Source organism: Brachycentrus maculatus, unplaced genomic scaffold, assembly GCF_059751285.1.
Source record: "Brachycentrus maculatus isolate JH-2025_06_01 unplaced genomic scaffold, ASM5975128v1 h1tg000070l, whole genome shotgun sequence".
Taxonomy (NCBI): Eukaryota; Metazoa; Arthropoda; class Insecta; order Trichoptera; family Brachycentridae; genus Brachycentrus; species Brachycentrus maculatus.
The window spans coordinates 910819-934115 of record NW_028280824.1 but is presented as its reverse complement, the minus strand read 5'-3'; the positions used below and the strand labels follow the sequence as shown (position 1 = coordinate 934115).

Here is a 23297-nt window from a genome sequence, read left to right as displayed (position 1 = left end):
TTGTATGAGCCTCCCCATGCAATAATGCCATACTGTAGTAGTGAGTGAACGATAGCATAGTAAACTCTTTTTAGGTTGTCGATGGTTAGTATGTTTCGGATTCTAATGAATATATATATGCATTTTCTTATTCGTTTTACTAGTTCATTAATGTGACTATGGTATTTCAAATGTTGGTCTATTATAACACCTAGATATTTTATTTCTTTTTTTGGACATAAAACAGAACATAAGTTTTTGCAATTTGAATCCCTGCAGTCACCATTGTGAATTGTAATTTTTATATTTGTCGGTATTTTGAGTTTATGGATACAAAATGGGATAAAGAATGTTTTATCTGTATTTAGGGATAATAGATTATTGTCAAACCAGAATTTTAGGATTTTCATGTCCTTATTTGCGCGATCATTTACGGTATTCCAGTTGGGTCCGTTTATAACTATTGCGGTGTCGTCAGCATAGGATATTATGTTACCGCTGATGTTTTGGTGAAATATGTCGTTGACGTAGATGATAAATAGTAAAGGGCCTAAGACTGTACCCTGAGGTATACCGAAATTACTAGTAAGGGGTTGGCTATAGGCTTCATTGATTTTGACAATGTATCCATATAATAGATGTTTTTCCCCTCAAATGGAACGTTTTACAACTCAAATTGGACGTTTTACAAAACAAATTGGAGGTTTTATTGTATTTTATAAAAAAAAAATGTTTAAATTTTAAACAATATAATCAAAGCAGTACTCATGATTCAAAGTAGTATTGAAAATTTTGTCTGAAAACTTAATCGCGCGCAGAGACTATGACAGCACGCCGCGCAGGATAGCCAATTTGACGACTAACGCACTTGCTAGTGTTAAGAATAAAAGATGTGGGTAGGTACAACACACTGACGAAATATGTAGTACTTGTAGTTTTGATCATACTATTATGAAACCGTTCGACTGTTCTGATTGCGCACAAAAACAGAATTTAAAATGACATACTCGTGAGTTGATTCATCTTAGTGAGAAACTTGTTTCATATCTGGATATGTATCTAGTATATTCACACTCTGAAGTGTTAATATCCTTTCATAAAGTCAGCCTAACACTACATAAAACTCATGTCACATAGGGTATTTAAATTGCCATTTTCCGTACAACAGTGTTTGCCTCGATTTTCCTTCAATACAGTGTTTGTGAACGTGAACAATTTATAAGTGGAGTCGATGTGCATAGCGCAGTAAGTTCTTAACTTAAACTCGTGTTGACTATTAAATTCAGAATCAAACAGTGAAAACATAATAATAAATAAAACTCATTTTGGTATGAAGCCTTTTACATGTATGCACTGTCAATCTCCGAAGTATCAGAAACGTAATTTTATTTACATTTATTGCAATATGTATGTAAGATAATAAGCAGAATGGTAAACGTTAATGTAAGTTTAATAAAGTGATTATTATTAAGCTAATCAAATACCAAGTTACAAGATCTGAAAAGCTCAGACTTCCATATCCCTTCGCATAAAAAAATAATACACATTTCGTTTTGGTTGTGGCACCTATTTATTGTTGTGTTTGTCGTCACTTGTGAGCCACTGCCACCGGGATGTGGCCGTGCCGACGCGTCCGCTTAGCAGTCGTACTGCATTATCTTTTCAGGTAAACGACGTACTTAATCATCGTGCTATATTCTCATTTATGTACCTACGAGGCATCTATCTCTTTTTTAGTCATCTCTTTTGCAGACGAATTGAGAAACCAAGACTGTCCGCACGGATAATTCTATTGAAATAAATAATAGTAAGAAACTTACTTGTGAACCTTTATTATTCATTGAACAACAATTAACAACGATTTCTTAGCGTCAACATGTTTTGATTTTTGACATTAGGATTATATTAAATATTTATTTTAAGAAATCAAAACATACAAAAAGCTGGGAATTATTATAAAGATTTTAGGATTTGATTGGATACATTTCAGTTTTCAACTCTTGTTAGTAAATTTCGCTAGACATTTTTTAATAATCAGACATTTCATGGCAAACCTAAGATAATAAAATACTGCTCAACGTCGAATTAAAATATAAAATAAAAGACTTGTTTTTAATTAATACAAAAAAACATTGTGTTATTATACAACACTAAAATTACACAATATTAATAACAAAAAAGTATACCGACAGTTTTTCTTTTTTTTACATAACATTACTATCTCCTTGCCACTAAAACATTACAGGTTTTAAAGTATGTACGAAGGCGTTATTTTTTTAAAAACTATCTATCACGCCGATTCTGTAGGGGTAGGCAGAGATAGCATCCCACACCACTGCTTTTACAAATAATCTTAACCTCTTCCATATTCGCACATCTCATCATACAAGTCGCCGATTATTTAGACTTCTGACCCGACCACTTTCAAGTATTTGAATAAATTGACTATGCTAAGATTTTCTCGGTCTTCCTCCGTTTTTATTTCTTACAACATTCGCCTCATAAATTTGTTTTACTGTTTATTCTTCACTTATTTGATTGACATGCCCAAATCGTTTCGACGATCTTTCTTAAGTCTATCGATAATACTTATCTCAGCCTTACATTCGTTTAATTTAATGATTCTATTTATTATTATAATTGTTACAACTGGCTTGAGTTAACGCGTGATGCTGTAAAATGTTTTTCAGCCCACAAGTATAATCGCATTATGAACAAGATAATGGTTTTCCCGTATTGTGAGATAGCATGTGGTGCTGCAGTCGACTTTTGCGTCTGGATACGTACGAACACTCTGAACAGGTAAACAGTTTGACACCTGTATGCGTCAGCATATGTTGGTTCAAATGACTTTTTTGAATACAGGTGAATTCACATTCGGTACATTTCAGGGTCAGATCGCCATTGTGAGTTAAAATATGTTTTTTCAGATCCCATTTCCGCGAGCATCTGAATTCGCATGTCGGACAAATGTACGGTTTCTCTCCAGTATGAATGCACATGTGTTCCCTCAGAACATTTTTCCATTTGCATGTGAAGTCACACTCCGGACAGAAAAATGGTCTGGCTCCAGTGTGTACTAACATATGTTCTTTTAAATGCGTCGTTCTTCTGAATTCCTTATTACATTGTGGGCAACAGAACGGTTTGACGCCGGAATGAGTCAACATGTGCATTTTATAAGAGCTCCTTTGCCTGCAGATATAATCACACTCGGAACAGGAAAACGGTTTCTCGTCAGAATGTGTCAACATGTGACTTTTTAGATCGCTTTTTCTAGAACATTTGAATTCGCAAAGCGTGCAAGAGAATGGTTTTTGTCCGGAGTGAATCACCGAGTGGTTTTTCAAATCGCTTTTTCTCAAGCATTTATAATCGCACTCCGGGCAAGAGAATTTCTTTACGCCGGAGTGTGTCAGCATGTGCCTCGTCAATCCACTTTTGTGGCCGCACAACACCCCGCACTCCGTACAAAAATATGGTTTCTCGCCTGTGTGAGAGACCATATGCATTTTTAGATCTCCCTTCCTACTAGATTTATATTCGCACAACGTACATGAAAATGGCTTCTCATTAGAGTGAGTAAGAACGTGGTTTCTCAACGAACTTCTATGCATAAATATTTTTCCACACTCTCCACACGAGTATGTCTCGCCTTGAGACAGCAAATTCTTCTTACTTGTTGAAGCAGACATCTTTTTTCTGGCATTTGTCTTCAAATCTAAAAGCATATTAAAAATATATCCCTCTCTTCTAAAGTACATGCACCTCCTAGCGTAGTAGGAACTATGTGCATTTAAGATTCTCAGTAGTGGGTCAAAAGTAACCCTTAAGATTTTTCTCACTAATATTTATTTAATATATCCTACATTGGCACGTGAAGCGATAAAAACGACCTAGTTAGTGCTGCATTAATTCAATAAGCTACTGGTGCCGTATTTCAAAAAAACACAATGTTACAATCGTGATAATTGACAGTTTTAAAAGGTTAAAATAAAGGAACTACATATGGTAAAATAATCACACATTACTTACTAGAGTCCACTCCTGTGGCATGAGAAGCTTCGAAACATTCTGTTTTAATATTAGGAAAATCAATATCAATATCAGTGTACATTTCACTGGGATCAGTGCTGGTTCCCGGTTCAATCTTGATAGAAGAAAGTAATGGCTCCTGGTTTATATCAAAGCATGGGTTTTCGCTGTTGACATATGGTTCCTCACTTGTATAACATGGGTCCTCACTTGTATAACATGGTTCCTCTTTCACACGACAAATCGTGTTCGAACCTTCTTCATCGTGGCTTCTAGCACCGGTTTCTGGTTCAGTTTTAACTGATTCCTTACTTATTTGAGGACATGACGCCAGTTTTGTAGTAATGGGAGTGGTTTGTTCAGTTTCAAATGCTTCCACACTCATCTGAGGACAGGACACCTGTTTTACAGTAATGGGAGTGGTTTCTGGTTCAGTTTCAACTGTTTCCTCAATCATTTGAGGACATGACACCTGTTTTACAGTAATGGGAGTGGTTTCTGGTTCAGTTTCAACTGTTTCCTCAATCATTTGAGGACATGACACTTGTTTTACAGTAATGGGAGTGGTTTCTAGTTCAGTTTCAACTGTTTCCTTGCTCATTTGAGGACATGGCACCGGTTTTACAGTAATAGGAGTATTCTCTCCTAGAGCATTACTGATAGCGGGTTTTCGACAAGTTAGATCCATCGCCATATTTGATTCGCTTCAACTAGAATATAAGAAAACTAATACATAAAGTTTGCTGATTTTATTTATTGAACATGCACAAAGAGTATGTACATAAGCGAACGTATTACGATAAAGCCATACATTCTAACATACCAAAAGAAAACTGGTATGATTGGTTATGGTCTGTAATTTATGCTGTTTTGATCAGTAAGCAAATATGAAGAAGAACCATTGAGGAGAAAAAATAGTATTTTTTAAGACGTTTCTTGAAGATTGTCAAAGAGGGTGCATTTTTTACGTGGATATGTGATTTATTTCATCTCCGGCAACTTGGATGGAAAGGGAATTAGACACTAAAGAATTATGTCTCATAGCAAGTAGTGGAAAATCTCTCCCTCATGTGAAATGGATAGACCATGATCGGAAAGGCATATGAAGACAATAATATTCCAGTTGTTTCTAGAAGATGCACTTTTGGTGTGGAGATCTGGGCCTCCGGTGCAGTGCTTCCGAGATTTTTTACATTTACATAACTTGCCCATTTTGGTTTCTGACATATCTATGAAAACCCGGGTACCTATGCACCTAACCTATTTTTACACGAGAGTAAATTTGAAGGCTTTTAATACTAATAATGTATGTTATTACCTTTGGAATCCCTAAAAAACGAAACCGGACGTCTACATTTGCTAAAATACGTACATTAAACTTCTGATTTTTCGCGAAAAGGATTCATTTTGGTGGAACTCTACGCCAATTGACACATCATGAAGTGTGGCCATTTATGAACATACATAGACAATATTGGTTATTTCGTATAGAGAAAGGTAGGTACTTATAATCTTTATGAAAATTTTCGGAAGGTAAAAACCAAGAAGAATCTCCTATAGGACTGAAACTGCACATAATAATGATAATAAATTTGGAAAATCAATAAAGCTAATTTTTTTTTTAATATTTGTACAAAAATATATTAAAATCTATAAAATTAATTATAATCAATTTAAACAGACCGTATTATTTTTGGATAAACGATCAAAATAATAACATGTAGATGTAATCCAGTACCCTATGCACTATTGGGACCTTTAACAAATCAAATTTAAAGTTTTACAAAACTAATTGATGTTTTATTGCATTTTATATAAAAAAAATTGTTGGAATTTTAAAATATATATTCATATGTATTAGTACTACATATACCGCCAGTGTGAATACCTGCCCACATATTTAATAAATATAATATTAAAACCCTTATCCGCACACCAATGGTGCATAGGGCACTGCGTCATATAAACGCAGTGTTATCTTGATCGTTTACACATGAAGGAAAGGTGATCAGCCCTCTGCTTCAGGTACTAGTCCAGGGAAATATTAAATAAATATTACAGTGAAACAATATTTATTTTACCCCTCCTTGGGAATCGAACCCGGGACCTCCAGAACAGTAGCCGAGCGGGCTGACCATTACACTACGGAGGCGGACAAATTTAATTTGTTGGCGGAGGCCCACATATTTCATTCCTAATAAGTTATTATTATTCAAGTTGGCAAGCCTGCGCGGCGCGCTGTCATAGTCTGTTCGCGCGATGTGTACTCAAGTTTTCAGATAAGATTTTCAATCCTACTTTGAATCATGAGTACTATTATAAGCATATTTTTCTAAATTCTAACTTTTTTTTATAAAATACAATATATTGACGTTTAAATATCTTTAGTAAAAAGGTTTTCTTAGCGCAATCTTGACAACTAAATCGTTGCTTTGCAGCCCTTTTTGTCGTATATGGATGAAAGATACGCCACAATCACCTGAGTGTGTATTTACTATGTCATCTCTCATGGCGTTGGAGATACGTAATCGTGTGAAGTTCGTCACACATTGATATCTCTTGTATCACCCTAGTATGACCCGGAATGGAATCCCGGAACTTATTATCTACAAGCGACCGTCTGGGTCTGGTTAAGGTGAGGCAGGTCATATATTGTAAGTAATATAAAAAAACTAGGCGATTTAAAAAAAGTATAAACATACATTGAAAGTTGTCCCACCGCATTTCCAGATCTGATACAGAAGCATCTAGACTTCCTGACAGACCTTCTCTTTTTTTTAGATGGGAATTGCATTTATTTTTTCCTTGCTTATTATGTACAAGGTTTATAGAATTAAAAAGTGGATTTTGTTTCTTCTAACTAAATAAAGTTTTTTTAAATAGGAACAACCAGCAAAGCGTCTATTTTATATACTCCTCTGCAGGTATGATAGTAAGGATAGGGAAGGTAAGTGTGAAAAATATATCACAAACACCCAGAACAATTGAAAATAAATCTTTCTTGAATTCATTTTGCAGTTGGCGGGCATCGAACCCGCGACACCAGTTTTTCATCCGAGCGTCTACCCAACCCGCCTGATGTTTTATGTAAATCTGTGTTGGGAATAGGAGGGATAATCTAGTGTGGGCCAATCGGGAAGTTGTCAGCATTTGCTCATTGCTGGGAGGAAACCACGTTGCACTCCTCAGGAGAAGCCGCTCACAGAGATTACTGACTGTCGTCAACAGGCCTTCCGTTCCACTACCGATATACCTTATCTTGCAAAGCTATTAAACATATAACATCCATGTAATATACCAACTAACTAACCATCACGCCGCTTCCCGCAGGGTAGGCAGACAGAATAAAACGCCATACCAATCTGTCTGTCTTTGCACACAATCTTCGCCACTTCCACATTCGTACACCTTCTCAAACATTCTTTTCCCAGTGGTGCATAGGGCACTGCGTTATCTTGATCGCAGGGCTGAACACCTTGTCTTCACGCAATTAGCGATCAAGATCTCATACATACACGCAGATTATTCCGACTCCTGACCCAACCACGTACAAATATTTGAAATACTTGATAATGTCAAGTTTCCCTCGGTCTTCATCTGCTTTTGTCACCAACCACATTCGTCTCATGAATTTTTCAAACAATCCTTTCTTCACTCATTCTTTTTTTTAATTTTTACTAATATTTCCATATCAGGACAGGGTCGCGTTCATTTGTATCTAAGCACCACTAGAGCGAAAATAGAATTCCTTGCGGATCACGACCCACGTATTGAGGACCACTGTTTACACCAGAGGTTCCCAACCCCGTGCCCACCACTATTCGACAGACACACAAATTTTTCAAAAATATCAATTTAAAATATGAATTATTTTTATTTATTTGTTAGGGTTTTAATTTTTGAGTGCCTAGATTTATTATGTCCGCCTCTGTAGTGTAATGGTCAGCACACTCGGCTACCGTTCTGGAGGTCCCGGGTTCGATTCCCAGAGGGGTCAAATAAATATAAGTGATATTTTCACTGTAATATTTATTCAATATTACCCTGGACTGGTACCTGAAGCGGAGGGCTGATCACCTTTCCTTCGTGTGTAAACGATCAAGATAACACTGTGTTCATATGAAGCAGTGCCCTATGCACCATTGGGGTGCGGATAAGGGTTTTATTATTATTTTTATTTATTAATAAATTATGAATATAAGAAAATAATTTATGGAAAAATGAGAAGTTATGGAAGGAGTTTATCGATTAAAAATAGGTGGCGCCCGCCACCCTACCGATGTTTTAGAATGTGCTCTAGAGTACAAAAAGGTTGGCAACCCCTGGTCTACACAATATCACATTTTTTAAACTCTTATCTTTATAATATATTTGACAGCGTTTTAGAAAAATGATTCAGTATGCTGAGTTCCGCAAAGGAAACGACGTTGGATTTTAATTTAAATTTAATCGTGATACGAGAATTCGCAAATCAGCAATTTTTTTTTACTGAGAACAATTAATTTTTTTGGTGTCAAAAATTGTGCAATACTTTTAAAACCTATAAATTGCTTCGTTTTGCATTTGCTTTTATTATAAATTGCATCGTAAGTACTTATTTCATTTTATTTCAAATAAAAAAATTAAACAAAACTATATTCTATATATTAAAGGCATTGATAACTTTGTAGTATGGTAATAAAACATTCTCTTCGATTATTATTTTTTGACATCTCATCAAAGATGAAGAAGAATATGGAAGTCTGGGCATTTACGGGGCTGACGACCGTCATAGGCTGGTTTAAGTGATCACTTTACACACGTGTAACATTCACCAATTCTACCCATTATTCTACCCATTATTAAGTTCTATATATATGAACCAATTTAGAAACCTTGTTCTTGAATCACTAGAACTTCTCTTCGATTCATTTTTAAAAATATCTTTGTCGTTTTCTCTCTTTCAAAAATTTTTTTATACAAATGTCAATTCGTAATAACTTTATTTTAATGACCTGATGATGGAATAGTTTTCCGAAACTAGCAGTCACAAATAAGTGTTTATAAAAGTGGTATTACACAAAGTAAACATAAATGATAAGGAGAGTGCTTTTCTCTTTTTTCTATATTTTATAGTTTTTTTTTTCTCTTTCAAAATTTTATTTTCTTATAAATGTCTGGCCGTAATAATTTGATTTTAATCTACATTTGATCTAATTATGGAATGATTATTCCGAAACCCTTTTTTACGATTTAAAATCGCTAATTTTTTATTGTGTAGTGACTACCCAATACCGGGACGCGCGTTTTATTTTAGCACCGGGAGGGAAAGGGTAAGTAACCCTTTCCACTCTGACCATTTTTTCTCATAACTGATCAGCTACTCTGATCAAAAAAATGCGACGTTTTTCTACTATTAAAATAAATATTTTGGTTCCCTTATTTTGGGACACTCTGTCTGGCAATTCGTATGACCGTGTTAATTAAGATTAACTGTATTTATCTGAAATATTTGTTGGTAGAATATACTTGGGTGATAGAGAAATCAGTGAATAAAGTTATACCTGCGCCGGGCCAGACATTGTGGCCCACGGAGCTGCCTACTAGAATCATACGGGCTAGAATGTCTGGCCTACAGAGTGATAAGAGTTAAACTTATATAAAAATATTATAAGGGCCGATGATAAAAAAAAAAAAACTATAAAGAGGGAATTTGTATAGGTAGCTCACCAGACAAGTTCAATTTCTGAGTATAGCTCACATCCTTATTGAGTTTGGAGACCACTGTTCCAGTGTGTATCAGATGGGATGACTTCTGCGTTTTCCCCTAGATGGCGACTGGTAAACGTTTGATCTTCCACACGTTGTTCCTCGTCCACCACGTGTTCACGCTGGCGGTCCTGATGAGGGTAGACTGGCTGGCGGGGAAGAGCGAGAAACTCATGCAGATTTACGACTTCTCCGATCGCTTCTTCACGACATGGAACTTTGTAAGTCGGGGTGGGGTTATTTTTAAATAATTTGAGCTAATTTCCAACTGTAAACATTTTGTCCATCTCCGTAGTTTAATTAATGGTCAGCACGCTCAGCTACCGTACTGGAGGTCCCAAATAAATATAAGTGATTTTTTCACTCCAATAATTCAAGGGTGTCCACTTGCGGCCTGCGGATCATTTCACATATTTTTTCTTTAATTGTACATAAAACCACTAAAAGAACATTCCATAGTGCGTAGTTTGTATCATATCCCATATCGCTCACTCCTTTCAAGAACGTCATAAATCAAAAATCGTCAATTTTCAGTTGTGCATGTTTTCGGAATGCCCAGAAAATGTACTATATCCCAGCAAAATAGCATATTTTTAACTTAATATTTACCCGCCATAGGGCAGAAAGTGTTGTTTTTGCATTTTGAAGAAAATGTATTGTTTAATTATTTTTTTGAACATACTGAATATTTTTCAAATGGAGAAAAATCCTTCAGGTTTTACCTAAAAAGATCTGTTGCATAGTAAAAAGTTCAGTAAGTGGCTTGATATTTCTTTTTAATACATTGTATTATATTTTGAAACTTTAAAAACGTTCTCCTGAAAAATCAAGTTTTTTGATTTATGACGTTCTTGAAAGGAGTGGGCGATATATGAAAGTATTTCACTATCGTGACAATTTCAAGACGCATATAATGGCGTCAAATAGTAAAGACGTTGGACCAAAGAAGAGAAGAGTAAACAGAAGAACTGAGAAGTTTTCTGATTATTTTTTGTATTGCTTACTTTAATTTAATAAACATGTTTGATTCTCATTTACGTTATACCTTCAAAAAATTCATTCATCACCGACTCTTCGTCGTCGTCGTCGACTCTTAAGTCAGAGTTTCTCGGTTCGAACCCCTCCACCACAATTTGATACATATTTCTTATAATAACCCGCTTAGGCTCACAGAAATAGTTTAAAATTGAATTATTTGTGAAAATAATAAAAACACAAATATTTCTCTTTTTTTTAAATAAATAAAAAATACTTAGTAAAGAAGGGTAGGTACTGGTTGCGTTTTTATATGTCACGCGGGTAAGTTAGGATAGGCACTGCTTTTCTGCCATTATGGTTATAAGATTTTTTGTACAAGGGTCAACATAATTTTGTTATTCAATTTATTCAATTCAATTCAATTTATTCAATAAAAAAAATATATATACATAACAAACAATATTCGAGGCGTATATATTAAAAGTAAAAGTAAGCAAGAAGACTTAAAGGTGTAGAAGAATCCCGCTTCGGAAAACTCCTTCGGACACATGGAACAGATCAATATCCAATGTGATACTGTTCAACATAGCGGTAGCTCTTCCTACAGGCATAACCATCGGCAGGTTGGTCCTGTGTATAGGAATGTGAAACAATCTATGCCGACGCTGTCTTAGGTAACTATCAGGAGCATACAGACCAATGCTCCGGATAATTTCAGGATTATCGATCATACCGCGCAACAATCGATAAAAATGCGTAGTTATATTTGTCAACATAATTTTGCAGATATTTCAAGTGATATTCTTGACGTGTGCCATGCTGTGTGACGTTGGAGAGATCAAGCCAGAGTTGGTAGAAATGTGGCCGCAACATCAAGTGATGAAGAGATGTGCCCAAACCAGAGATTTCCTGTTCAACACCATTATCTTTCCCTGTTCTATTGTGAGTAAATTTAATTTAAATCTATGTCTTTATTTAATTTGTTTTTTGATCGCCCATGTCTCAGTTCCAGTTCAAAAGAGTTTCAGTTCCTTGGATCTCAAATTAGCGATGAAGGAACATACGAAGGAGAGATCAGACGTCGTATCGCCATCGACAAAAGTGCCATGTCTAAGCTAGACAAGATCTGGAAAGACCGGGGTGTGCGTAACAACACCAAGATTGTCTGGAGCTTGGCTCATTCCATTTTTCTCTATGCTGCTGAAACATGGACCATAAAAGCAGCAGATAGGAGAAAATTTTACGCTTTTGAAATGTGGTGTTGGAGGCGCACGCTCTGAATTCCATGGACAGCTAGACGTACATATATATATATATATATATATATATATATATATATATATATATATATATATATATATATATATATATATATATATATATATATATACGTATATACCCACATACACATATATTTATTCTTGATACACGCCTATCACAATCCTAACAAACGATGGACATAAAAAAAATAAAGAACAACCCTATCTCACAAGCTGGCACAAAGTCCTAACCACGACACTGAAAGACAACAATAACACAACGCAGTACTTTACACAAAGATAACACCCTTACGATGCAGCACTTAAGATCAAACTGGGAGGGTCCGATACCTTGCGGGAAACCCAGCTGGCACAGCGCGGGTGTAAACTGTGCACCTTCGAGATAAGCTTAGACTATGATGTTCTCAGCGTTAATCTAACCATGATGTTTGTGTGAAAGCACTAAAATGAAGAATTGATATGAAGTCAAGGTCCCGTAAAAACTGCAAAGACGGATAAAAGAGATGTCTGGAGTCTGAATTTTGTCCTTTGCTTTTGCAGTCCGTGGCCGCCTTGTTCTGGGTGGTGTTCTTGTACGACCGCGAGCTGGTGATGCCGCTGGAGTGCGACCTGGTGCTGCCCGCTTTTGCCAACCACTCGGTGCACTCCATCATCGTGCTGGTGCCGGTCTTGGAGCTGATCCTGGGGGAGAGGAAGGAGCCTCGCAGCCAGCTCGCCGCGAGCCTCTTCTGGCTAGGATGCGTCATCGTCATATACTACTCAGTGTAGGTGTAAATTATATATTTATTTATTTATTGAAGTCAAACTTTGATAATCGAAAATTATCGTGTTTTGAATATTGAAAGCATTACCTTTGTGGATCAGAAGACTTTGTTTTTTGATCCACTCACATTTTTATTAACCAACTAGTTTTGGCAACAGCCTGTTGCCCTCTTCAGGGTTTAATTTATTTCATTCAAACCCTTATCCACACCCCAATGGTGCATAGGGCACTGCATCATAAAAACGCAGAGTTATCTTGATCGTTTACACATGAAGGAAAGGTGATCAGCCCTCCGCTTCCGGTACCAGTCCAAGGTTATATTGATTAAATATAAGAGTGAAAAATCACTTATATTTTTTTGTCCCCCCCTGGGAATGGAACCCGGGACCTCCAGTACGGTAGCCGAGCGTGCTGACCATTACAATACGGAGGCGGACAATATAATTAATTTATATATATATATATATATATATATATATATATATATATATATATATATATATATATATATATAATTAAACCCTGAAGAGGGCAACAGGTTGCCGAAACTAGTTGCATAATTATCGATTCAATAATCGATAATAGGACGAGAATCGAGAGTGAAATTTCAAGGACGCGTCACGTTTTAATAGGCATATTTGGTTACGAAGAAAGATATGACGTAGAAAGTGAGCTATGTATTCCGACGCTACGGGAGTGGAGCAAAAGAGAGCGACGTATACACATCGATACAAAGCGATAGAATAAGATAGCATGCGCGCATTTTAGATGTACACGTCAGTCGCTATATATAAACAGGGTAAGTACCATGTGTTGAGTAAGTATTATTTATCAACGCGTTTTAAAAAAGCCAAAGAATAAATTTATCTTAAAAATAACATTTATGAAAATTTTCCCTTTTGATTTTTATAATTCAAATCGTTAAATGTCTCATTTTTTATTTAAAAAAAAACACAATCAGTCGGTACTACAAGACCTACGTACTTATATATCAGCATGTTTATTTTTTTGGCTGCTAGCGACATATTTTTTCTTTCACTCTAATAAATGTGGTAGAATCATAACAAAAAAGCGAGACAACTAGACTAGTCAGCTTTCGTTTCCGATTTCCGGCCTCTCGTTTATCGGATGGCAGCATTCAGTCGCTGCCTAACAGCGCGTTGGGATGGGCGTGGGGTTTATGACTCAGTTGGTACTTGCTGCGAGCTGCGTATTACGATTTCCATACAAACTGGGGTCGTTTGGTACCCACCTTCGACTCACGTATAATTTTGGATGTTGTTTTCTGTGTTTCAGGTTTCTGGGGACATACTACACCACTGGTCGCTGGATCTACAACATCTTCTATCTGTGGAATTGGACCGAAAGGGCCATTTTTCTTACCTTGAACGCAGCCTCTCTGTATGTTCTATTCTTCACCGGGGCTCACGCGCAAGAACTAGTCGAGCAGTACCACAAAATTAAATCCAACAGAGTTAAAGAACACGACTGCTCCTCAAATGCAGAAATCAACTTCAACAACAATAAAGTCATTAACAGCAAACCAAAAATTTGACGAGATGATCTGGAACCAACGACTGATAAACTTGACCAAAGTCTACCAAAGTCGAATCAATAATTATGATCAAAAGACTTATTTAAAATTATTTATTTAAATATTATATTATTTAAACTTTTTTTGACATCTTAATATAGATGAGGAAGAATATAGAAGTCTGGGTATTAACAGAGCTTATGACTATAATAGGCTGGTTAAGTGATCACTTGTGCACACGTGCAACATTCACCAATTCTGCCCATGATTGACAACCACACTACATTCCTTCCAACCCTTATCCGCACCCAATGGTGCATAGGGCACTGCGTCCTGTTGACGCAGTGTTATCTTGATCATTACTTACATGAAGGCAAGGTGATCACTCCTGCGCTTCAGGCACCAGTCCAGGGTAATATTAAATAAATATTAGTGGGTAAAATCACAAATATTTATTACCACCACCCTGGGAATCGAACCCGGGACCTCCAGCACGGTAGCTAAACGCGCTAACCATTACACCACGGAGGTGGACGAAAATACTACAAAAAATACTACGAAAAGACTACATACCCATAATTTTTTGGAACTCCTCGAACTTTCATATTGATCATGTAAGTTACGATCACAACAACACTGCAGTTCCCTTTGCACCTTTGCTTAGAAGTAGAAAAAGATGTATTGATCAATCTCACGATACAGTACATATGAGTTCACAACACCCATCTGTGTTGGATTGAGAAAACTTTTATTTTGAAGAGACCCTTTATTTGTATAAAATATGAAAATAAGTGGAGAAAGCCCAGATTTGTGAACAAGTATTTGGACACACTCAAAATGTTGTGAATTGTAGTATTTATTTGAATATTGTAATATTTATGACTAATATAAGAAACGATTTCATTATTATTTTTCATTTTATTATTTCAAAATAAGGTTTTAAAATCACTACATATCTTATTTTTACCTTACTAAATAACCAACCTTCACGCCGCTTCCTGGAAGGGGTAGGCAGAGAGAATAGAACGCAACGCCAATTTGTATTTGTTAAATTAAATAAAATTGGTAAGTCTTTATTAATTGCTCTACTTGTATCCATTTTTTTTATTTATTTATATTTCATATACAGAAAAGAAATTAGTACATTGGCGGGCTTATTGCTAAAAAGGAATATCTTCTAACCAACCAAAAACAGACTAGTGATATTGATCAAAACGTTTGATACCATATATAGCTGTTTGCAATCAGAGGGTATATAGTGCTTGAACATAAAAAAACATAAATTACAAAAGATGACAACATGGAGGGTAAATGAAAAAGGGAGTTTAGGGAAGGAGGTAGAGGGAGGAGGTTTGATGGACAGTTAGGATTCTAATGATAGATAATAATGTCTCCGACGTTTCTTAAAAGTGATTAGAGAAGGTGCATTTGTTTACGCGGAGAGGTAATTCATTCCATAGTCTGGCCGCTTGGACAGAGAAGGAATTGCTGAGAATGATGTGTTATGGCGAGGAATGGAAAGTATTCTTTCTTGGGAAGAACCAAGTGATAGACCATGATCTGAATGGTATATAAAAATTTCAGCCAGGTATTTAGGTGCATTAGGGTTGTGTATTACATGAATTAACCTTTTCCGGTCCCCCGAAATTTAAAAAAAAAGATCTAGTCAGACAGATACATTCCAATTGGAAAAATCTTTTGTCCTCTTCTCCACGTTCTGTTGTAATAGATACGAGTGACAAAATGTAAGCTTGGAATTTAAATAAACAATACTAATGATGAAAAAAATGTGGAATAACATCCAACATGGGACCTAAAAGGAAAAAATCAATGTCGAATGAGATTCGACATTGGACCAGTAAGGGTTAACATAATCGACTTTATTTTCAGTTATATCTTTTGTCATTCTGCTTGCGTCTTTTCCCAGTTTCCGGCTTCCTCCTTCTTTTGTTGCTGTCAATCATTTGCATATCATTTCCGGTGTCCATTTTGTCATCTTGGCTGTTCGTGTCCATTTCTGGTTTTGGCGCGACATCCTCCTGGTCCATGTTTGGTCCCTGGTCCAAGTTGTTCCCTTCCATGTTCTGGCTGGCCTCCATCTGGTCCATTTCGTTCATCTCGGTGACCTCTTCTTCCTCTATCTTGTCACCGAAGTTGTCGTTCATGCTGTAGTACTCTTCGGAATCTTCACATTTTATAGTCATGTCCTCTTCGCGAACGCACACGAAATTTTCCTGAAATAAAGGATAATTTTTGCACATATAAAATATTGAGTATTTTAAGACTTTAATTTCTTGGCGCCATAGCGGCGGCACACGAGTAGTACGACTAACCATGAATGCCGCCTCTATGGCGGCACTTGAGAAGTACTGCAACCCATGAATGCCGCCTCTATAGCGGCGCTCAAGCAGTTAGACAAATCATGCATGCCGCCTCTATGGCGGCACTCAAAGAGTACGGCAAACCATGAATATCGCCTTTATGTAGACATTCGAATAGTGTAGCAAACCAGGCGGCAATCGAGTAGTTATGTAAACCATGCATGCCGCCTCTATGGCGACACTCTAAAAGTATGGCAAACCATGCATGCCGCCTCTATGGCGACATTTGAGTAGTATGGCAAACCATGTATGCCGCCTTTATGGCGACACTCGAGTAGTACGGCACCCCATCCATGCTGCCTCTATGGCGACATTTGATAGTATGGCAAACCTTGCATGCCGCCTCTATGGCGACACTCGAGTAGTAAGACTAATTATGTATGCCACATTTATGGTGGTTTTCGAGTAGTACGACTAACCATGCATGCCGCCTCTATGGCGGCACTCAAGTCGTACGGCAAACCAAGCACGCCATGATTATGGAGACACTCGAGTAGAACGGCAAACCATGTATGCCGGCTATATGACGACACTCGAGTAGTACAGTAAACCATGCATGCCGCCTCTATGGTGATACACAAGTAGTACGGCAAAGGATATATGCCGCCTCTGTGGCGGCATTCGCGCAGTACTGCAAATCATGCATGCCGCCTCCATGGCGGCACTCAAATAATACTGCAAACCATGCATAGAGGCGCCATTCCGATGCCAAGTAAGGGTTAATGTTTCAACATAGATGAAGAGGTTAGTCATGATGTGATATCTTGTTACTTGTTACCTGGTTGAAGACGGTGGTTTCTGGGCAGATGAAGCTCCACCTGAAGGTCTGGTTCTTCCCGTCGGAGTAAGTGACTGGCAGACACACGTGGAAGACTTGACAATCATTGTCCACGTCGGCGTAGTAACCATATGTTTTGTTTTCACAACTGGAAAAATAAATTATTTCGAATTAAAAAAAAAAAAAATATATATATATATATATATATATATATATATATATATATATATATATATATATATGTAATAAAATAACTAGGTACCTACCTATACATTTTATTAAGTACTTACAAATAGTACCTACACAAAACAGTTCTACCACCAGATGTCGCATGCGTCGCTCAGAAGAAAACAAAAGACTTCCGATAATATTATTAACTGTCAGAATCAGATAGATAGATAGATAGATAGATATAAAAATTATTATAAAGATAAATTAAGAATAAACTTTAATTACAAAGCAACACATTGTTTATTTTATTATTATACACCCACTTTACATATTATTTACACCCAATTTACGAAGGAAAATATTACCACGTTATATATATATATATATATATATATATATATATATATATATATATATATATATATATATATATATATATATATATATATATATATATATATATATATATATATATATATATATATATATATATATATATATATATATATATATATATATATATATATATATATATATATATATATATATATATATATATATATATATATATATATATATATATATATATATATATATATATATACATATATATATTTATATATATATATATATATATATATATATATATATATATATATATATATATATATATATATATATATATATATATATATATATATATATATATATATATATATATATATATGCCAAATACTTGAAAGTGGTCAGATTAGGAGTCGTTATAATCGGCGGGTATGTATGAGGAGATGCATGAACGTGGAAGTGGCGAAGAATGTTTGCAAAGACAGAGTGGTGTGGCGTTCTATTCTCTCTGCCTACCCCTGCGGGGAAGTGGCGTGATGGTTAGTTAGTTAGCGTTGAGGGTTCAATCCCTACAACAACACGTGCTTCAATTCTGTAAATTTCAAGTTCTGACTGTAATACGATGGACAATGTTAAGGATAAAGATGAAACCCATAATTCACATACTAACGGTATGTAACAACAAAAATGTTTCCCAAGAACGATGACCACATGATGTAGTTAACATTCAAAATGTATACTTAGTTCCCTAGTAACCCGGAGGTCAAAAACGACCAAAAACTGCAATATTGTAGAGATTCTCACTAGCCGGAACTACATGTACGTAGGTACTATTAATTTTTCACAAATCACGGGAACTTCCGGGTAACAACTAAAGAATATGTACCATGTTCAATTTCACTCCGATCCCAACACAGATTAAAATTAAAACATTATTATTTCAGTATTTTTATTATTTATGTTTTTATTACTATATTTTTTTACACAAAAATATAAAGAAATGGAGATATTTTTGTGTGTACTGAGAACACAAATATATACCAAAAAAAAATTCATTTTAGATAGATTTTAAATAGATTTTATAAAATCTAGATTTTCTTTTAAATATACCTGAAGTTGTCAGTGATATCTTCTCGGATTGATGTAGCGTTGCTGGGAAGCATTAACGTATCAGCTTGGGACTGTTTTGTGAATATCTGCAGAAAAAAACAGTTAATTAAATTCTATAACATTTTTTTTTATTTATTTAATATAGTTACATTTTTAAGTACAGCATAATACAATTTCTAAACATTTATACATATGGCAAACTTATAGTTTTAGATTCGCTGTGCCTATCCAAAAAAGAGACTGAGCTCTTGTGCTTGGAGAGGGACTTACACGCAAGGTTGAATGTTTTATATAATTAATAGTATAAGTCTTTTTTATATTTTTTTAAAGTTAATGTAATGTAATGGGCATTAGTTTTTTGCATGAAATATATTTTTTATTTAATTGGTAAAGTATCACTTTTTGTTCAAATCTATTGCGGCACGTGTTTCGATGCATTCCGCATCATTTTCAAACACCGTATGTGAATTTATGAAATAGTGGTATTTACCATTTAAAACATAAATTAAAAATGGATATATTAATACAACGTGAATGCAGAATTGATAAATTAAACAACAATTAATTATTGAGGAAACTTCGAAAGAAGGTTTTTGCAGTTGACTGTGTCAACCGCAAAAGAGATGGCCTAAAATAAATAAAAATCACACCACCAACAAACTTATATTACCATGACCTTTAAAGTAACAATAAATAAATATATCGCTCACTCCTTTCAACAACGTCATATATCAAAAATCGATAATTTTCAGTTGTGCGTTTTTTCGGAATGCCCAGAAAATGTACTATATCCCATCAAAAGCGGCATATTTTTAACTTAATATTTACCCGCTACAGTGCAGAAAGTGTTGTTTTTTGCATTTTGAAGAAAAGGTATTGTTTCATTATTTTTCAAATGGAGAAAAAAACCTTTAGGTTTTACTTAAAAAGATGTGTTGCACGGTAAAAAGTTGAATAAGTGGCTTGATATTTATTTTTAATACATTTCATTATATTTTTAAACTTTAAAAACGATCTTTATATGACGTTGTTGAAAGGAGTGAGCGATATGCTACATGTCTCGACAAAGATGTTTTTACACATCCAGTGTTTCAGAGTCAGAAATGAAGACTCCAAGAAGCATATCTGACAAGAGTCTACGAGATAGAATAAGGAACACCAGGATCAGGGAAATATGCGAGATGGAAGATGTCGTTAGGTGGGGAAAGCAACGAAGGAGACAATGGTATGCGCATGTGAGGAGAATGGAACCATCCACACTCCCCCACAGCGCACTGCACGGACAACCCCAAGGTAGAGGACTTCCTGACAAACCACCAAAGAGATCTATTGACAGCTGGGAATCGCAGGGAATCCGTCTAAAAAACAGACCACAAGGCCTACATCAATAATAAAAGAAGTTTTCTCAGAATCATAAATATTTAGCCATTTTGTATAGTTGTAAGTGTGTGAACAGTGCTATGGTGTTGACGGGTAGTATCGTTGTGCAAGCTGTTGTAGTGATCGTCCTGAAGAAGAGACGGGTACGTCACGAAACCGGTGGTAGACATAAAAATCTCGGTGAGTGGTTAGATACTAATATTATTTTTTGACGTCTCAACATAGATGAAGAAGAATATGGAATAATTATTATTCTTCTGTTGAGATCTCAAAAAAATCAAATGAAAAATAACTCCTTCAATTGGAGATAATCCAGATTTGTGAACAAGTATTTGGACACACCAAAAATGTTGTTAAGTACTAATATTATAAATATTTTTGTAAAAAAAAAGTGGTTGAGTATAATTGAATGTAATTCACAAATTTTCCGCCTCCGTAGTGTAATGGTCAACATGCTCGGCTACCGTTCCGGAGGTCCCGGGTTCGATTCCCAGGGGGGTTTAATAAATATAAGTGATTTTTTCACTCTAATATTTATTCAATATTACACTGGACTGGTACCTGAAGTGGAGGGCTGATCACCTTTCCTTCATGTGTAATCGATCGAGATAACACTGCGTTTATATGAAGCAGTGCCCTATGCACCATTGGGGTGCGGTAAGGGATTTAATATTTATTATTATTAATTCACAAATAAATATGTTTAAATTAATCCTACGTATTATAAGCTTATTTAATGAATTTCGTACCTACCTAGAAAACCTTTCATTCGAATAAACCCTTTAAATATTAGTTAATAAAAATAAAAATTAATAAAAATCATAAATAATATACGTTTTGTTAAATAAGTACTTTTTATATTTTAAATTCGAATTTTAAATTTTAAACGACTGACCATAAATAAAGGGTACGTTCGAATGCCAATTTGATTTATAAAATTTTATGAATATGAAGAGTCTACGAGTATATAGTGTTGCCAGAGGTAAAATAGTTTATAACTATAATAATTATCATTATTTTAAACTTTAATAATAAAAAAATAAACAAATGGACAGTATCTTTTACATGTGGATATTATTACAGATTTTTGTTGTTGTCTTTTTAGATTTGTTGTTATTTTTAATTTGTAGAGGTAAACAAAAATATGGATTAGCGACAAAAAAAGGAATGGGTTGGTACTCAAGAGATAATATTGTAAAAATGTTGTTTTATGTTCTTATATCTATTTTGTGGGTATACTTATATACTATAATGAAATTGATTGATAAAAAAATAAATAATAATAATAATAATAAATCCCTTACCGCACCCCAATGGTGCATAGGGCACTGCTTCATATAAACGCAGTGTTATCTCTTATTACACATGAAGGAAAGGTGATCAGCCCTCCACTTCAGGTACCAGTCCAGTGTAATATTGAATAAATATTAGAGTGAAAAAATCACTTAATAATAAATAAAAAAAATTAATGTGTGTAAAAAGAACTTCACCGACAAGACACATAAGGTGGCTTGGTGTCTTTGCAAAAAACAATATGTTGTGTTATGTTTATTAATTTATAAATTAATGTTTATATGTGTGTATTTGTCCGCCTCCGTAGTGTAATGATCAGCACGCTAGGCTACCGTACTGGAGGTCCTGGGTTTGATTCCCAGGCGGGGGGTTAAATAAATATAAGTGATTTTTCACTCTTATATGTATTCAATATTACCCTGGGCCAGTACCTAAGGCGGAAGGCTGATCACCTTTCCTTCATGTGTTAACGATCAATATAACTATGCGTGTATATGATGCAGCGCCCCATGTACCAAAATATGTGCATCCATGTTTACAGAGGCGTGCATTCTGTATGGGCAGAATAGCTGTGCGTACCCTGGATTACTCGCGTTCCATATAGAAACACGACCTTTGCCTTATCCTTACCCAACCCAATGTAAATTCACAGTAAAATCGGGATACAATTTTATATTAGTTTTTAAAAAAATTGCTTAGCAAGAGCAGATCTGTCAGGAAGCCTAGATGCTTCTGTATCAGATCTAGGCATGCGGTGGGACAGCTTTCAATATCCCTACTGTCTACCCTGAATAAAATCCCTATGCATGTCATTGCATATTTTACAAATAAATGAAGAAGAAAAAAGGTTACTAAAAATATTTTTACCCGCATCCTCGGTCCACGATTTGAAGAACCCTCAGTGTTAGTAAAAAATATCACCAATAAAATAAAACACAAACAAGAATATGCCGAATTATCTATCGCCATTTTTGTAAAATAATAATTTTAAAAACACTTGAAAAAATATGTAATTAACACAGAGCTGTTTAATTGTGCATTGAGCAGCCACAAGTTTTAAAAAAAGAAAAAATACGATTTCCCGCGTTTTCAAATGTCAACGCAAAACGTCAGAAGAGCAGAAGCGTCTCGTGCGGGGAACGATTACGATATAAGATGGAATCGAAGTGTTAAATCTTTATATTGCGAATGCATAGGCTATACTGGGAGTATTTTTCGAAGATGTGACGAACTTGTGGTATTTATTCCGAACGACGCTCCGCCATCTTGTCTGCATACAAATTCGAGCAATTCATAGGGCCGCCAAAGAACAGAAGATCAATCTTCTCCTCTTTATAGAATGAATATTTAATTAATTTACCCCCGTTTCCAAAGAAATTTATGTCTCCTTAGTGATGCGAAGGTCCAAAGACGATATCCTTAACTAGGATATCGTCTGTGGACGCTCGCTAATATTGTTTGTACAGGTTTTCACTTAAAATTTGACATTTTTCCCTTTTTTAACGGTCGTAGCCAATTTGGA

General features: G+C 35.3%; 3 protein-coding genes across 4 annotated transcripts; 1 reads left to right on the top strand and 2 right to left on the bottom strand.

The window, feature by feature from the left end:
• Positions 1-1795: 1795 nt before the first annotated feature.
• On the bottom strand, positions 1796-5476 carry LOC148311207 (uncharacterized). Of its 2 annotated transcripts, none has more exons than XM_088257032.1 (3): positions 5333-5476; positions 4015-4740; positions 1796-3700 (listed from the first exon to the last, which is right to left on the bottom strand). In XM_088257032.1, the coding sequence occupies exons 2-3, from the start codon at positions 4706-4708 to the stop codon at positions 2688-2690; spliced, it is 1707 nt and encodes a 568-aa protein (XP_088113158.1). In that variant the 5' UTR covers positions 4709-4740; positions 5333-5476; the 3' UTR covers positions 1796-2687. The 2 variants fall into 2 exon arrangements, with proteins under 2 accessions (XP_088113158.1, XP_088113157.1); XM_088257031.1 differs by having other exon boundaries at positions 4015-4724.
• Positions 5477-8435: 2959 nt separating this feature from the next.
• On the top strand, positions 8436-15100 carry LOC148311206 (androgen-dependent TFPI-regulating protein-like). Its single transcript, XM_088257093.1, has 5 exons — positions 8436-8600; positions 9825-9983; positions 11527-11682; positions 12561-12784; positions 14080-15100. Exons 2-5 carry the CDS (start codon positions 9825-9827, stop codon positions 14336-14338), a joined length of 798 nt encoding a protein of 265 aa, XP_088113219.1. The 5' UTR covers positions 8436-8600; the 3' UTR covers positions 14339-15100.
• Positions 15101-15389: 289 nt separating this feature from the next.
• LOC148311205 (uncharacterized) lies at positions 15390-22987 on the bottom strand. The gene is made up of 4 exons (XM_088257094.1): positions 22643-22987; positions 19103-19188; positions 17477-17624; positions 15390-16551 (listed from the first exon to the last, which is right to left on the bottom strand). Exons 1-4 carry the CDS (start codon positions 22742-22744, stop codon positions 16204-16206), a joined length of 684 nt encoding a protein of 227 aa, XP_088113220.1. The 5' UTR covers positions 22745-22987; the 3' UTR covers positions 15390-16203.
• Between the last annotated feature and the right edge of the window lie 310 nt (positions 22988-23297).